The sequence below is a fragment of the Monodelphis domestica genome, chromosome 4 (assembly GCF_027887165.1).
Source record: "Monodelphis domestica isolate mMonDom1 chromosome 4, mMonDom1.pri, whole genome shotgun sequence".
In the NCBI taxonomy this organism is placed as follows: Eukaryota; Metazoa; Chordata; class Mammalia; order Didelphimorphia; family Didelphidae; genus Monodelphis; species Monodelphis domestica.
In genome coordinates, this window is record NC_077230.1 from 55,275,728 (window position 1) to 55,293,708 (window position 17,981).

Here is a 17,981-nt window from a genome sequence, read left to right on the forward strand (position 1 = left end):
CCACCTTCTACAAGATCTCTGAACTCGCCTTCCCTAACTTCTCTTAGTTCCAGTGCTTTTTCCTTTTTAAATTTTAAATGTATTTATCATTTTCATTAATTATTATACATTACTATATTGCTATATTTTATATAAGTAATTTATTTACTATTATTTATTATTTTAAATTTATCTTCTATATAGCTTTGCCTTGTGTATATTTGTTGCATGTTGTCTCCCCTATTAAATTCTAAGCTCCTGGAGGGCAGAGACTGTCTTTCACCTTTTTTTTTTTAATATCCCCAATGCTTAGCTTAGTACCTGGCACACTTACTAAATATTTACTGAACTGAATTACTTTCTATTTACACTTAGTTTCTGCTATCACTAGGGTAATTCCTGGAGGTTATTAATTAACCAGACCTCTTCCCTCTGTTTATATTAATAAAATAATAGATGCCACAAATCTATAGATCAAACCTGTAAGATATCAGGTAAATGATGGTCAGTTCTAAAAAAAAAAAGGCACCAAAACAGGGTAGCATTAGATAGAGCTGACCTCAGACTCAAGGAATGTGTTCAAATTCCTCATTTTACACAGACTGGCCTGGGTGAACCTGGGTAATTTACTTAATTTCTTCGTGCTGCTCCAGGCAAGGGGTGTCAAATTAAAATAGAAACAGAGGTCAATAAACTGTACATAATGATTCCTTCTTGCTGCTCATGCATTGATTCAGCCACATGTTAAAATGATCTGTGTTCTATTATAGTTTTATTGACTTTGTTAAACATTTCCCCATTATATTTTAATCCTGTTCTCAAATGCTTGGGACTGTTGTGGGCCACATTTGATACCTTTTGTCTATCCTAGTAAGAAGCTGAAAAGTCACTCATCTGCAGAGTTACAGAGTTCCCTGTGACAGTGAAATCACAGGCTGGGGAGGGAAGAAGAATTCTAAGAGAAGTGGCTGAGGTTACCAAATAATCTGTTTCCCTCTTGACAGAGCAGCAGACGCTCAATTATTTCCTGCTTTTGTCTCTTAGGCTACGGGTTATAGAAATGAGAAGGCCGCCTATGATGCTGTCTTGTTCATTGAAGCCAGCTTTTGAGTCTCTACTGAGGTAAACATTAAAAAGAGAAATGGGGGATGTGTTCACTGTTTTAACTCCAAGCCCTTTTCCCCTGTTCCTTTGCTTTGAGGCAGATGCAAATTATAGTCACATTGTTGCACTGTCAGCCAAAAGTAAACTGTTGCTTGTTGGTTGTAGAAAGAGAATTTTACAGATTTATTTGAACTCTAAAGAACTCTGAAATTTGTGCCTGGTGGCCTGAGTGAGGTTAGCAGGATCTGTCTAAAAAAGGTCAATCATTTGGCAGCTTTTCCTTAAAAACATAATTCTCTCTGATGCTCCCTGATTCTCCCCTTCTGTTTCGTGCTTTCAGAAATTGCTTTTGAGCTTAGAAATGTATCCTGGTTTTCACTGTCTTCTAATAATCTACACATAGCAATAACCATTCTGTATGAGTATAGTTAGAAGGAAACAAGGTGAATTTATCAAAAACAGTAGCCGTTTCCTTCCTTGATTCACCCTAACTCTCTCATACCTGTGTATGGACCCCCAAATAAGCAGTGCTGAAACATTCCCTATTCCCAGAGATTCCCAGAGTGTAAAGTGGTTGGAATCGTCCGGTTTGTGTTTTCCCCTTTATTTTACGGTTAATTATCTATACTTCTTATTCATCTCATTTAAAATTTTTTTAAAAATTGATTGATACCTTTAAAAATTGTTTTCACTTTCAGTGAAGCCTTTTTACACACCAACAAGAACCCCAAACAAAACAAACAGTTATGAAACTTGTCCAGTGGTATATGGGACAACTGGATGGCCCAGTGGATGGAGTGCCAGGTCTGGAGCCAGGAAGATTCCTCTATCTAAATTCAAATCTGGGGGGGGAGGGGTTGGATTGAGAGCCAGGCCAGAGGCAAAAGGTCCTGGGTTCAAATATGATCTCAGACACTTCCTAGCTGTGTGACTCTGGGCAAGTCACTTGACCATCATTGCCACTCTTCTGCCTTGGAACCAATACACAATATTGATTCTAAAATGGAAGGTAAGGGGTTTAGGAAAAAAATAAAAAGTAATTAATTAATTCAAATCTGGCCTCAGACACTTTTACTAGCTGTAAGTCTGGGCAAATCAATGTGCCTCGGTTTCCTCATCTGTAAAATGAGCTGGAGAAGGAAGCGGCAAACCACTCCAGCATCTTTGCCAAGAAAACCCCAAATGGTGTCATGAAGAGTTAGATATGACTGGAACAACTGAACAACAACAAAAATAGCAATTTAAAGGAAAATAATTTTGAAAGACTCAAGAAGTTTGAGCAGTACAATAACTAGTCACACATTCATAAGATAGATGAAGTGTGCTTCCCAGAGAGAGGTGATGGGCTGACGCCAGGTAGAAAATGAAGCATATTTGGTCATGAATTTGTTTTGCCTCCCTATTTGTAAGGGGGGAGTGGTAGGAGGAATGGTGAGGGGAAATAAAGTGTTAATGAAACATTTAAAAATATAGGGAGTACAGATGGAAGTAAACAGGGCAGTAGTGATACTACCAGGTTACCTTTTAAAATACTTAATAATTAAAAATTATTAAAAATAAAAAATTTAATATTATACTTTAAAAAGCTGAAATTAATAGAATTTTAGAATTTCATACACAATACTCTTCTGTTCTTTGCATAAGGAAATTGCTGATGTTAATTTCATTATAAAAAAAAATTTACATAAATATTTATATATATATATACATACATACATGGGGTGTATTCTAGTTTCTTTCAAGGCTCAGCTCAAATATTATTTCTTACATAAGGTCTTTTCCAAGTCCACCTGGGGCTTATGCCTCCCCCTTCAAATTTTCTTGTGTTTATTATGTATGTATTTATATTAGGCAATGATTTGTCCTAGTTGAGAAAGAGTATACAAAAGCCTCAGTTTCCTCCTCTCTACAATGAAGGATAATAGTTGTTGAGTCATTTTCAACCATGTCTAACTCTTTGTGACCTCCATTTGGGTTTTCTTGACAAGTATACTAGAAAAGTTTGCCATTTCCTTCTCCAGCTCATTTTACAGAGAAGGAAACTGAGGCATGGTTAAGTGACTTGCCCAGGGTCATGCAGCTAGTAAGCGTCTGGGAATAGATTTGAAGTCAACTCTTCCTGAGTCCTGGCCTGGAGCTTTAACAAAATACTGCACCACCCAGCTGTCCCAAATGGGGATAATGGTGGCACGTAATTCACAGAGTGATTGTGAGGCTCAAAAGAACTAATACAGGTGAAGTGTTTGAACTCTTTATAACTGCTGGCTATTATATGTGCACAAATCTTTCCCAATAGAATATAATAAGCATGGTGGTATGGATGTTTCATTTTTGTTTTTCTATCCAGGATATCTAGGATAATGCCTACCACTTGCTAAATATTTATTGATCAAATAGAAGTATAAATTATTCTCATAAAGATTTTTCAAAAAAATGAATTAACAGTATTTTCTAGAGATAAGAGAATAGGCTTATGAATCACTCATTATTTCCATGTTCTTGATTATCCTTAAAAAAAAAAAAAAACCCTTACCTTCCACCTTGGAATCAATACTGTGCATTGGTTCCAAGGCAGAAGAGTGGTAAGGGCTAGGCAATGGGAGTCAAGTGACTTGGCCAAGGTCATATCACTGGGAAATGCCTAATGTCATATTTGAACCTGGGACCTCCCATCTCCAGGCCTGGTTCTCAATCCACTGAGCAACCCAGCTGCCCCCTTAATTATCTTTTAAAAATATAGTACTCTGATATTTTCTCCCTAATATTCAATATTTTCCTCTTTTTTACCTCATTTATAAAATCTAGTTTTTCAGCACTTTTGAAAACAATGATTTTCCTCCTTTACTTGGCTGGTCCTTACTTTTCTTAGCTTCCTTTTCCATTAGGGATAAATTGTTGTGTTTCTGCTCTAAGTGATGAAGCCAATAATTTGTTAGGAAAATTATATCAGAGCTCTTCTGGTTTTTGTTTGCAGTCTTTCTAATTTCAACTTTAATATTCTTAGGATGGGTTGGCTAAATTTGATCTCATATCATATTTTCTTTGAATGGTTTCACCTCCAGTCATCACTATTTTTGAGGCAATGCAGCTTTCCTCATTCACAACATTTTATAGATATGAGGTTTTTTCCTTTCTTTTTTAAAAAAAATCTTACCTTCCATCTAAATCTTTAAAACTATTAAGCTTTAAGCTGACCCAACCAAGCCTGGCACACAGTAAGAACTTAAAAATGACTCGCCATGTTGGTTGGCGTAACCACAATAAAGTGAAACAATTTGGAAATTGTGAATTGACTTTATCAAGCTAACATAGAATATTTAATAAAATCAAACTTTTTTCACTTTCTTAGTTATCGTGGGATATATCCTTTCTTGTGTACAAGTGATTTAAATGCGATAGCTGCTTTTCAGGAAAGTGATAAGATTGCACTACCCTATGGAGTAAAAAAGTCAGGTCAGTAATCCTTTTCTTATCCAGTCTTATTGCCGTAGAAATGGTTTATGAAAACTTTATTTTAATGACATCCAAAATAGAGATTATTTGTCTTCTTGATAACCAACCTCTAATCTTCTAATATTTCTGAGAAGATTTGAGCATATTTTGACCTATGTTTGCAGAGGTGTCGGCATGCCATTTAGTGGAAAGATGATGTTTAGTGGAAAAAACACTGGATATGAAATCAGGAAATCTAGATTCGAATCCTAATTCTAGACTTATTGATAATGTAACTAATAGCAACCTTGGTGTTTCCTCATATGGAGAATGGGAATAATAATAGTATTTACTCATATGATCATTGTGAATCATCTTATGAACCATGAGATTCTGTGCATAAAGTGGTTGTCAAACTTTAACATACTATAGAAAGATCAAGAGCCCCCACCAACAGCACTACCATTTTTGTTACTGATACTGCTTTAAGTCAACAATAGATGTAGTAATATATGATATAGTGCCATTATTACAACAGGATGGTATAAAATAAAATATTAAAAGGTCAAGTTTAGAGTAGAGGCATTTGCTTTTATTTCTTAGTTTAAACACTCTATCGTTTACTAGTTTAGGTGATTTTAGTTTATTCGGTTACAAGATTGAAATGACAACATTTGTTCAAATGATGTATTATGTGGAAGTTGTGATATTTGTTAAATGATGTCAATCAAATTTTCCTCCCCCCTTGGATATCAAGACTCCGATGATTCAGTAGCTACTGTGAAACTTCTTTTCAAGAATAAATTTGGAACTTACTGCACTTGTATCCTTAAAGTTTATTATTTTGTTGTTTGTGGAAAAAATCTTTGCTAATCAAATTAATAGTGGAAATATGGAACATATATTTCAACCAAGAATGTGCTGGCAAATGTTTAATAACTGGATCTCTGGAAAAAATACAACTGATTTTAATTTTAATCTAATTGTAATCTAATCTAAACTATTTTTAGTTCATTAATTATTAATATCTTACCTATCATTTTCTTTTTTTTTTTAACCCCTTACCTTCCGTCTTGGAGTCAATACTGTGTATTGGCTCCAAGGCAGAAGAGTGGTAAGGGCTAGGCAATGGGGGTCAAGTGACTTGCCCAGGGTCACACAGCTGGGAAGTGTCTGAGGCCAGATTTGAACCTAGGACCTCCCGTCTCTAGGGCTAGCTCTCAATCCACTAAGCTACCCAGCTGCCCCCCTATCATTTTCTTAAGTGTAGGTAGTCATCAAAGCAGTAAATCAAGCCCCAATTTGTAGTGTTCACTTTTTCTAAAGTATAAAGGCTCACACCAAAGATTTAACAATCAGCTTTCACTAAACTGGAGTCAGTACACCCTCAATTTCAGTTTACTTTAACTATTTTGGGAGTAAGATTTGATTACACACAGTGAATATGTTCATTGCATGTGATACTTCTCTATTTAATAAGATAATTACAAAATCCTGTAAAGATTTTAATTCTATTCAGAAATGTTATTAAATCTCCTAAGAAGTCAAGTTTTTAAAGTTCAAAATGCTTTAAAAAACCATTTTGTCACTCTGAATTTTTACCATCATATAATCATAAAATTGTTAAAATGAGAAAGTTCTTAAAGATGATATGTTTGGATCTTTTCATTTCACAAATGAGGGAAGAAAGTTAAATAGCTAACCACGGGTCATAAAATGGATGGTAGAACTGTGACTGGAATATCAATCTCTGTATTCCTAATTCTTTGTTGTTCTAACTGTAATACTGTAAAATAAAACAGGTCTGTTGATTTCTAAAGTTGCAAGTATAGGAATTTTTGTCTGTTTAAAAAATGAGGAAATACATCTGGTTGAGATGACAAGAGGAAAGGTGCTAGAGAAAGCAAACAATGTTTGAAAAGTGCATCAGAAAGAATGATGAAAAAGAAAACTAGAGGGAAACACCTAGAAAGTTCCCCTTAAGCTCCAAACCTAAAATCTTATGCTTTTATTCAATACAGAATTTTACAGGGTAAACATGAAATGAAGATTATGAAAGGAAGAATGATGCAATCAGAGTTAAGGCAATTCCTAGGCAGCAGAAACACCAGTTTTCTTGCTTGAACTCACAATCCCTATCTGGTTGGGGCTTTTCTGGGTCACGACAGGGTACAGAGCCAACTGTAGGTTGGACAGTTTCAAGGAGAAGGAGACAAAATACAGGTCAAGGCCAAAATTTTCTTAGGGATACCAAGAGATAGAACCAGCAACCAAGGATTCTGACAGAGGACGGACAGGGTCTCCTCCTCACTATTCTATCAAGACTGTCAATAGCATTCAAACTAAAGAAGGGACAGGACCGAACAGGACCTGCCACAATCCTAATCTAGAAATTGAAGTTGGGAGCATGAGCAAACAGAAGGAAATGATGATATGAGGAAATTTAAAATGAGGTATTGGCAAATTGAAGAAAACGATAATAACCAAATGAAGAAACATGATGAAGAAATAAGAAGTACAAGAACTTTTGAACAAAGAGGACAGAGAGTACTCTGCAAAACATCCAAGCAGAGACTCAGATAAGAAAATGGCTTAGTCACAAGAGCTGCAGAAATAACTAGAAGAAATGAAGCAAAAGATAAAAATGGGAAATTACAACTCCGGAGAAAAACGGTGGAAGGAGAATAAAAAGGTTAGAATGTAAGGTGGAAAACATTTCTTGATAATGACCGCCCTGAAAAATAAAATTGAGGAAACAGAACTAAATGATGCTATGAGTCAACGGGAAATTTTAGAAAATTTATAAAAATGAGAAATGGAAGGATGTATAAATATCTTCATGACTAAATAAGGGATAGAGGTTAATTATGAGGACAAAATGGACAATTTTGATTACATAAAATTAAAGTTTTGTTCAAAAAACATTATTGTATTTAGAAAGGGAACAAGTGAACTGAAAGACATCTTTGCATTCTAAGGTTTGCAAAGTACTTTTAATCCTCACAATGACTCAGGGAGGTAGGTATTCATTATTTCTCTTTTACAAATGAAGAAACTGAGGCCTAAAGAGGTCTTATGACTTGTCTTGGGTCACATTGGGTCACAGAGTAAGTTTTTGAGGCAAAATTTGAAGCCAAATCTTCTGATTATGGGTCCAGCATTCTATCTACTCTCTACTTGCCTCTAATAAAGATCTGATCTGATACTCAAAACAAGTAGGGAATCCAATAAGAATAATGAATGTCCCCAAAAGGTAAAATAAGTGGGCAAATCCCAAAAGAAAAAAAATGAACCTATTGATGATCATGTAAAAATGTTCCAAATTCATAATAAAATTCAAATGAAAACAACTCTGAGATTCTTCTCCCCGCCCATTATATTGACAAAGATGACAAAAAAGAAAATACCGTAATAATTGGTAGAAGAGAAATGTGAGTACAACACATTGATGCACTATGGGTTGAAATAACTTGTCCTGAACTGTCTGGAAGGTAATTTACAACTATATCTCAAGGATCATCATTGAAATGGAGATAACCCTCATAGGCATATATCCCAAAGAGATTAAATAGGGGGGATACAAAAATATTTATAGCAAAACTTTTTGCTGTAGCAGGAAACAACTGAATATTCATCAATTAGATAATAGTTGAAGACATTATGGCATATGATTGTAATGGAATATAATTATGCCAAATGAGATAAAAAAGAAAAAATGCAAGGAATCTGGAAAGAGTTATGTGAACCCATGCAGAATGAAGTGAGCAGAATCAATGAACAATGTCCAGTGACAATATATCGTAAGGAAAACAACTTTAAAAGAAATAAGAATTTTGATCAATGCAATGAAAAATTAGGATTAGAGAAGACTTATGAGGAAGAATGATTCTTCTCTCGTGGCAGGTAAATATTAGATTGCAGGTGTCAAATGAGACATATTTTTAGTTGGGGGAAATTTGTATAGAAAAGAGCAAAAGGAAGTTCAGAAAGAGAGAGAGAGAGAGAGAAAAAAATAGGGTAAGACTCTACCATCTTAAATTTAATAAGGAATGGAGACAAGAAATACTATTAATTAGTGTGCTCTTAGGTTAAAACTGAAAAATTTATAATAAATTCTGGAAATGTTTATACTTATAAGGAAAAATCCAAATGGTTATGCTTCGTTGATTCCCTCTCCTCCAACCCCTAAAAAATTAATTATAACTCAGGTGCTTAGAAATCCTAGAAATTATATTTTCACAACTGTTTGCATGATGCATTGTATGTATATATCTCTTGAAAGTAGCATACATTTTTAGATAGCATGTATAGTTTTATGCACACACATAATCAGTGTAAAGGGGGAGGTAATAAACCTTAAAAAGTTCATATTTATGAAATACATTGTTTTTCTTTATTTTTTAATATAATTTAATTTTTTTTTCAAAAGCAAAATCCTCTTTCTTCCTCTTCTCCATCCCATTCCCTTTCCCGAGTTGGGATGTTGCCTTAAGATTGTAACCAATAAAGAATATGAGACTCTGAAAATAACAGTTTATTAATGGGGGCATATGATTTCCATTAACAAAGAGGGGATCTTTTTGCCAGCCTCCTTCCATGGAAAAAGAGTGAGTCCTACTTCTTGCTTATAAAGGGAGGTCTGTCTTCTTTCTGAATGGCTTCATAGTTCAGCCTTTGGACCTCCCCTGACAGTTCCCATTGGTGGATATTTTGAAAGAGGAGGTAGACTAGAGATGCCAACTCCTACCTCAGTACTTTCATCACAGGAAAGGAGTGCTTTTGCCTTATGGGGAAGATGCCAGCTCCCCAGCCTTGTAGTTGGCCAAACATACTTTCAAAATGGGTCAGAGTGCCTGATGGCTGATCAACCCTGACTATAATCCTTTTGACATCTTAACAAAAGAAAGTCCCAACCCAGTTTGATAGCCTGGGGTTGGGATGGGGCCAGTAATGAGAAATTATTTTAACATATCACATATATTATATGATGTATATGTGTTGTATACTATATATTATACATACATTATGTAATAATAATATCACATATAGGTATTATATATTATGTAACATGACAATTTAATATATTATGTAACACAATATACATATCATAATTTAATAGTAATTTTCCTTAAAAAGCAAAACCCTTAATCAAGTAAAACAAATTCTTGTATTGCCCATATTCAAAATAATAAATCCCATTCTGCTGTCTGAATCCATATTTACTCTATCAGGAGATGGGCAGCATGTTTCATCATTGACCACCTAGAATCATGATTCATCATAGCATTAAACAGAGTTCTTAATCCTTTCAAAGTTGCCTTTCTGAAAAAACTGAATTTACAGTCTTTTCCCATAAAGCTTCTCCCATCTTAACTTCCCTAATACTATTGAGGACAACAAATCCTCCCACTACTTTACCATTGCAAAAATAACTGCTCTAAAATTTTTTTCCCATATGTATACTTTTTTTTCAAATTATTTGGGGGTCTATTAATGGTATTACTAGATAAAGAGAATGCATCTTAATAACTTTAGGGATATAGTTCAAAATCATTTCCAGAATGACTCTACTATCTGTTCACATTTTTACCAACAATGCATTCATGTGCTTCTTTCCCCACAGTTTCTTCAGTATTTGTTATTTTCTGCTACTGTTAACTTTGTGACCAATCTGATGGTTGTGACTTGAAACCTCAGAGTTGCTCTGATGTGCATTTTCCCTAATTATTAATGATTTGGAGCTCTTAAAAAAAACAAAACATGGTTCTTGATAGCTTAGATTTTATCCTTAGAAAACTCCTTTAGTCAAACATAACAAGTGTAAAAATAGAAACTTGAATTCAGGACTTCAATCCCCAGAAGTCCTTGCTCCACTTCCCCAGAATGCCCTCTAATCTCACTGAAACCTCACCTGGACCTAGAGCGAGATGGGGTATTTAACCTGGTTGTAAAAAGGCTCTGCCCTCTCTTTACTTCCACTTTGGAGCACGAGGCTCTCCACCTAGCAGGAAAGATGTGAGTGGTCATGAATAGGCTCTCTGGGCCTAGACACGTGCTTTTTCTTACTTGTGTTTTCTTTATATTTTAGGCTTCAATAAGCCTCTAAAAATATCATACTTCTTGCAGAGAGAAACTAATTTCTACCTGCCTCAGTTTCCTAAATTTTAATCTTTATACAAGGGAATCAATGAAAAAAATGTGAAGGAAGGCAGCCTAGCAATACCTGATGTCAAACTATTATACAAAGTAGTAATCGTAAAAATGATCTGCTACTGGTTAAGAAATAGAATGGTAGGGAGCAGCTGGGTGGTTCAGCGGATTGAGAGCCAGGTCTAGAGATGGGAGGTCCTGGGTTCAAATCTGGCCTCAGACACTTCCTAGTTGTGTGACCCTGGGCAAGTCACTGAACCCCCATTGCCTAGCCCTTACCACTCTTCTGCCTTGGAGCCAATACACAGTATTGACTCCAAGATGAAAGGTAAGGGTTTAAAAAAGGTGGAGGGGAATGGTAAATTAATTGAATGGATTAGATACACAATACACAGTAGTAAATGACCACAGTAATCTAATGTTTGGTATACCCAAAGACCCAAGCTTTGAGGACAAGAACTCACCATTTGACAAAAATTTCTGGGAAAACTGAAAGCAGTTTGTCAGAAACTAGTTATAAGTCTAGCATCTCACATTGTATATCAAGATAAAGTCAAAATTGGTACATGATTTAGACATATAAAGGGTGATATCATAGGCAAATAGGGGGAGCATGGAAAAAATGTACCTCTCAGATCTATGGATAAAAGAAGAGTTTAAAACCAAAGAAGAGATAGAGAGGATCACAGGTGGTAAAATGGATAGTTTTGATTATATGGCATTTAAATGTTTTTGGACAAACAAAATCAATGCAGCCAAGATTAGAAGGAATATAAGAAATTGGAGGGAGGGGGTTATAGCAAGTTTCACTTATAAAGGCCTCATTTCTCAAATACATAGAGAACTGAGTCCAATTTATAAAAAAATAAAAGCCATTCCCAATTGAAAAATATTTAAAAGATAGAAACAGGCAGTTTTCAGAAGAAGAAATCTTATCTATCTATACTTACATTTTTAAAATGCTCTAAATCACTAATGATTGGAGAAATACAAATTAAAACAATTCTGAGGTGCCATTTCATTTCTATCATATTGGCAAACATGAATGAAAAGGAAAATGATAAATGCTAAAGATGTAGAAAAAGTGACTTTGCATATTTGGTGGAATTGTGAACTGATCCAACCTTTTTGGAGAACAATTTGGAACTATGCCCAAAGAGCTATAAAACTGCACATAACCTTTGATCTTGCAATGCCACTACTAGGTCTATATCTCAAAAAGAACAAAGAAAAAGAAAAAGAACCTATATGTAAAAATATTTATAAGTAAATTTTTGTGATGGCAAAGAATTGGAAATTAAAGGGATTTCCATCGATTGAGGAATGGTTGGACAGATTATGTTATATAATTGTGATGAAAATATTACTGTGTTATAAGAAATAATGAGGGGAATGGTTTTAGGAAAACCTGTGAAGTCCTATATGAATTGAGATAGATTGAAATGAGCAGAAGTAGGAGATCATTGTACACAGTAATAACAATATTGTAATGATGATCAACTGCATAAGATTTAGCTACTCTAAACAATGCAATGATCCAACAGAGTTCCAAAGCCCTCAGGATTAAAAATGCTTTCCAGCCCTACTGATGAACTATCAGTATGTAAATTAAAGTGTATTTTTCATCTTTTATATTTTTATTGATTTTGGGGGGGGAATATAGTTTGCATGATTATATATAATTGGTGTTATAATTGATATTATATTGCTTGCCTTCTCAGTGGGTGAAGGAGGGTCTCAAGGAAAGGAGAGAAATTTGAAGCTCAAATTTTTTTTAAAAATCCATGTTAAAAACAAATAAATAATAAATAAAAGCACCAGGAGGAAACTGCCTGATAATAGCCTTTGACAATTTATTAATTAGGACATGGATTTTATTCTCGTGAATTTGAATTAGTTTCTCATGTTTCTTAGAAATTGTACTTTTATCAGAGAAATTTGCTTTTTCTTTTAGTTATGAACTTCCCTTCTAATTTTAACTGCACTGGCTATTTTTGTGCAAAACTTGTATTTTTCAAAATTGTCCATTTTATCTTCTATGATCCTTTCTATCATGTTTAGTCATGAACTGTTAACTTACTCTCAGGTTGGAAAAGGTAGTTTCTTTCCTGCTCTTCTAACTTATTTTTGATGACATTTTTTGTGTTGAAAAAGTATATCCATTTGGAGCTTATCTTGTTATGGGATATGATATGATATACACTAACTCAGTGTTCCACTTTTCATCAGAAATTCTGATAAGTATTCTATTTCTCCCCAGTGTGATAATATGTGATTATACTCAGTTTTGCTGCCTAAATTATTCTTGGTCTGAAGTCTATATCTTATGTTCTAGCATTTCCACTTTATTGGGGTAGCTGCTAAATCTTTTAGGATCCTTACTATTGTGCTTGTTACTTGAACTCTTTCCTTCCAATTACTTAAACTAATTTTTTCCTTTGCTAAACTTTGTTTATTACATTGTTGAACACTGTAATTTTCCATTTTTTTTCAGGAAGTGACTTACAATTGATTATTGCTCTGCCCTCTAGTTCTAGTAGATCTGGGTAGTTTTCCTTCATGATTTTTAAAAAATGTATCCAGGGCCTTTTTTATTATGGTCATGGTTTTCAGGTATTCTAATGATTCTTAAACTTTATCTTTGATCTGTTTTTGATGCCAGTTGATTTCAATGAAATATGCCATATTTTCTTCTATTTTTTTTTGTAGTCAGACTTTGTTTTATTTTGTTTGTGATTTCAAAAACTAAATTCAGTTCATTTTAGTTTTTAAGGAGTTTGTTGTTTGGATAAGACTTTGTACTCCTTGTACTGTTATTAATTGTCCTTGCAAGTCTTTCTTTACAATATATTTCCCTAGCCCTTTTAAGTCATTTATAAAAGCCTTTTTCTTTGCCAACTCTTTATTTATTCCAAGAATTCTAGTTGAACTTTTGTACAAGCTGTTTGGAGCATTTCCTCATAGGTGTTTTGGAGTTATTTCCTTCTTAAGAGTTTGTGCTTGTGTCCCTTGTTAATAATACTTCTCTCTCTTTCTCTCTCTGTCTCTCTGTCTCTCTCTCTCTCTTTCTCTCTCTCTCTCTCTGTCTCTCTCTGTCTTTCTCTGTCTCTCTCTCTGTCTCTCTCTCTCTCTCTTTCTCTCTCTCTCTGTCTTGGTCTCTTTGTCTCTCTTTCTCTCTACCTCTGTCTCTGCCTCTTCATCTCGTTCTCTCTTTGTTTAAATCCTGACCTTCCCTCTCAGAAAAAATACTAAGTACTGGTTCCAAGGCAGAATAATGGTAAGGGCTACTTAAAGGTTAATGGATAGGGAACTGAACCGGGAGTTAGGAAGACTAGAATTTAAAGCTGTACTCTGACACCGTTGTGTGACCCTAGACAAATCATTTAACCTCTGCTTGCCTCAGTTTTCTCAGGAAAATGGGGATAATACTAACGCCTAACCCAGGATCAATGTGAGGATCAAAGAGATAATATTGAAAAAGTGATTAGAACAGTATCTGGTACATAATAGGTATTTAATAAATGTTTTCTTCCAAGTATTTTAAGTGAATACCATGCAGAAAACTGATAGGAAGACATGGACAAACGCCACTAAAAAAAGAAAGGGCTTGCAGTTTTTTTCCAATGAAAAATGTATCTAAGTAGATGAAGTCATTGTGGATTAGTTATTTATTAATATATGACAAATATTTGTCATGTACTTAACTGTGCACCTAGAATTGTGCTGGAGTTATGAGGATAGGCAGTAAGACTGAGAGGTCCATTTCTCTTCCAAGTTTAATTTGATTATGTTTTACCTTAATGAGGAGTGGACCTTTTTATGTCTAAGTTTAATGACTATAGAAAATTTGCCAGGGTACCTTTTAGGGGTGGTAGGTGGCATGGTGGATAGACTGCCAGATCTGGAGTCAGGAAGACCTGAATTTAAATCTGACCTCAGACACTGGCTTTATGACCCTGAGAAAGTCATTTAACCCTGTTTACCTCAGTTTCCTCATCTGTAAAATGCACTGAAGAAAGAAATGGCAAACCAGTGCAGTATCTTTGCCCAAAAAAACCCCAGATGGAGTCACAAAGAGTCAGACAAGACTGAAACAACGCTTAAAGCTCTCATGAGTATTGATTACTTTTTATGACAGAATCTGCCTCAAAATCATTAGATTGCTGTCAAGCTTTATCATCTATGTTGATGCTCAAAACAAAACAGAAAAACATCAATTTACCGATATTCCAAAGGGCACAGCTAATACAGAGCATTTGCAAGATTGATTCTGAATCTAAATTGGCTCTTTGCCTTCTCACTACAGAATAAAACATGGGTAAGCTACCCTAAGTGAATATACTTGTCTTAAAAGTGTCTTGATGCACAGACAATGACAGTATTTTAATGCATCACTTACTCATTCTTGCTCTGTTTTTTTTCCTTATAGTGCATTACTTTCAACTGGCTCTCTCAAGACTTCAAAGCTGTGACCTGTTCCCTGAGACTGACAAGTGAGTTCATTACCTGATGTTTCTATCTGTTTTGATTAAGATAAAACATGACATTTTAATTGAATTTATGGGTAATCTGATAGGTCTCACATCTGTGTGCCTGTCAAAATAAGTTCCTTTAGAAGTTTTAGATGAGTTTGAGTTTGATGAGCTTTTACACAAAGCCTTAGCTCAGTTTTTAAATTTTATGAGTTTTAAACTGCAGAAAGGACTTTGGGGACATCCTATATAATAAGTGATTTCACATGGAGAGACCTGAGTTTGAATCCTACCTCATACATTTACTGGCTGTGTGGTCCTGAAGTTCATTCTCTTGTTAAATTTAAATTAACTTTAATTTAACTTAAGTTCCTCACCTTTAAAGTGAGGCTGATAATAGAACACCTTCCTTCCAGAGTAACTGTGAGATTTAAATGAGATAACTTAGGGAGAACCCAGTGCACGTCTCAAAGCACATTCTAAATGCCTGTCGTTCAGCGATGCCCGACCTTCCGTGACTGCATGGACCACAGGTGTCCAGTGGGCTTTTCTTGGCAAGGATACTGAATGATTTATCATTTCTTCTCCGGAGGCTCTGTTATAAACGCTAGCTCTCATCACCACCGTGATCACGTATTTGGACTCGAGATCCTCTGCTCCAGAGTGAGCCCATTTTGTGTCAATTGTTGCCATGGGAGGAGTGATCGCTAGCCCGTGAATTATTAACCGCGTTCACTCAGTGATATCACGGTCCTCTCTTCCACTTCCCTTGCCTGAGAGGTTGGGGACCAGATCTGTGAGGAGGAGCCTCCTTCCCTGGGCTTCGTTTTTGTTTTGTACAAACAGGCAAAAGGCTCACTCTGACCCGTAGCTTCTCGCGTTACAGAGAATTACATTTCCAACCCATTTTGGTGACAGAACCTACACCGGTAGTTATTGATCGGCTAAGGTGGGGAGCTGGAGGCTCCGCCCCCGCCCCCGCCCCCGCCAAAGGCGGGGGTTTCCATTCTGTCAAAAAGTAGAAAGCAGTTATCACGTGTTCTTTATTGTCCGGGAGCAGATGCTAATGGAAGGGGGAAGGAGTAAGTAACAGTGATGATGGCCTAAAGTGGGAGAGATTAAGAAATCAGAGCAGTGGAGGGGATAGGCGAGAAGATCGCGCCCATATAATGTATTGTATCAATGAGAATCTTGAACCCTAGGGACTACATTTCCCACAATTCCCTTTCCCTAAGGACTACATTCCCTACAATTCCCTTTAAAAGGAATTGTGGGAAATGTAGTCCCTAGGGTTCAAGATTCTAATTACTTCAATAATCACCAAATATCATTTATTTCTTTATGCAATCATTCACTGTCAGGTTCCTCTCCTATAAAATGGGGGTTCTTTGTGTTGTTTTGTTTATATACTCTTGCCTTCTGTCTTAGAATCAAGACTGTGTATTGGTTCCAAGGCAGAAGAGTGGTAAGGGCTAGGCAATGGGGGTTCAATGACATACCCAGCATCAAATTTGAACCCAGGACCTCCCACCTCTAGGTTTGGCTTTTAATCTACTGAGCTACCCAGCTGCCCCTGTAAAATGGGGGTTTCCGATCACTGTAGAATTCATGTTAAGATCAGACAGTCAACAAGCATTTATTTCCTCTTCTGCCATGGAATTGATATGTAATATTGATTCAAAGACAGGAGTAGGGGTGAGTGCAGCTTTGGTCAATGGATAGACAGGAGGTCCTGGGTGCAAATGTGTGCTCAGATACTTCCTAGCTAAGTGAACCTGGGAAAGTCACCTAAATCCTGTTAACTTGGGGAAAAAAAAAAACCAGAAAGATTCAATAGTCAGAAAAAACAAGTCTTTAATCAGGAGAGGGATAGCATTCAGACTGTAGGCCTCCACAGAGAGCCAAAGGCCCTGGCACTCTGGCACAGTATCCCTGGGGGTATCACCACCGAGATGACAGCTCCTAAGCACCTTAGAATTTGGGAAACTTTTATAGCTCTTGGGGAACTGGGGACAGGAGAGTATGATTGATTGGCTTTCCAAAGGCAAAAGGAAAGGAGGAATTCAAGGCAGGATTATCGGAGAGAGGCTGATGAACCTTGGACCCAAGAGGCTGGGCTTACTTGGGAAAGGACTTTGATACAAAGATACACTTAACCTTTGATTTAGGTCTACCTTAAGGTCTGTTGTTCTGTCTGAACTGGGCAAGTCTGAGGGCTTCCCTGCTTTCAAGTTAACACCTCTGTTGTCTAGCCTGTATTGTTCTTCTGTCTTGGAACTGATAGTTTCAATTCTAAGATAGAAGGCAAGTATTAAAAAAAAAAAGCATTTATTATATGTCTATTATGTGCCAGGCATTCCACTATGTATTGTGGATTCAAACAAGGGAAAAGGAAAAAAAAAAAGCAACAGTCCCTGCCATCACATTGTTTGTAATGAAGAGATTACATGCCTGTACATGTAACGTAATACATGTAAATTACATGTAATACATGTAATGAAGAGATACATACAGCTATGTACAAAAAAGATGTAGACAGAGTAAACTGGAGGCAATCTCCAGAGAAGGCACTGATGTTAATCCTTGTTCTGAGGATCAAAGAAGACTATGCACACACCAAGGACTTCCTAGGAGGAGGAGAGGAGTAGCAGTAGTAGTAGTAGTTGTTGTTATAATGCCACCACACTTAATGAACACTAATTTTTTCTTTCACTAACAGAGGAACCATCTTTCTTATAATATCTTCCTTGCCTGCTCCTGGCCCTGTCAAATACACAGGAGAAAAGATGAAAAGATGACAGGGAAAAAAAATCTGTTTATATATAGTACAATACACACACATAC

The 17,981-nt window shown here is 35.9% G+C and overlaps 1 protein-coding gene across 8 annotated transcripts in view; it reads left to right on the forward strand.

Moving 5' to 3' along the window:
• ST3GAL6 (ST3 beta-galactoside alpha-2,3-sialyltransferase 6) overlaps nucleotides 1-17,981 on the forward strand; it is an 86,104-nt gene that overhangs the window by 46,961 nt on the left and 21,162 nt on the right. For 6 of the 8 annotated variants that reach the window (XM_007493597.3, XM_007493599.3, XM_007493595.3 and 3 more), the window contains 3 exons: nucleotides 1,024-1,101; nucleotides 4,433-4,536; nucleotides 15,095-15,158. In XM_007493597.3, coding sequence (XP_007493659.1) covers nucleotides 1,024-1,101; nucleotides 4,433-4,536; nucleotides 15,095-15,158 — 246 coding nt within the window. Of the gene's footprint in view, nucleotides 1-1,023; nucleotides 1,102-4,432; nucleotides 4,537-13,381; nucleotides 14,984-15,094; nucleotides 15,159-17,981 lie in introns of those variants that run through there. The other 2 variants (XM_056793377.1, XM_007493598.2) reach the window with 2 other exon arrangements.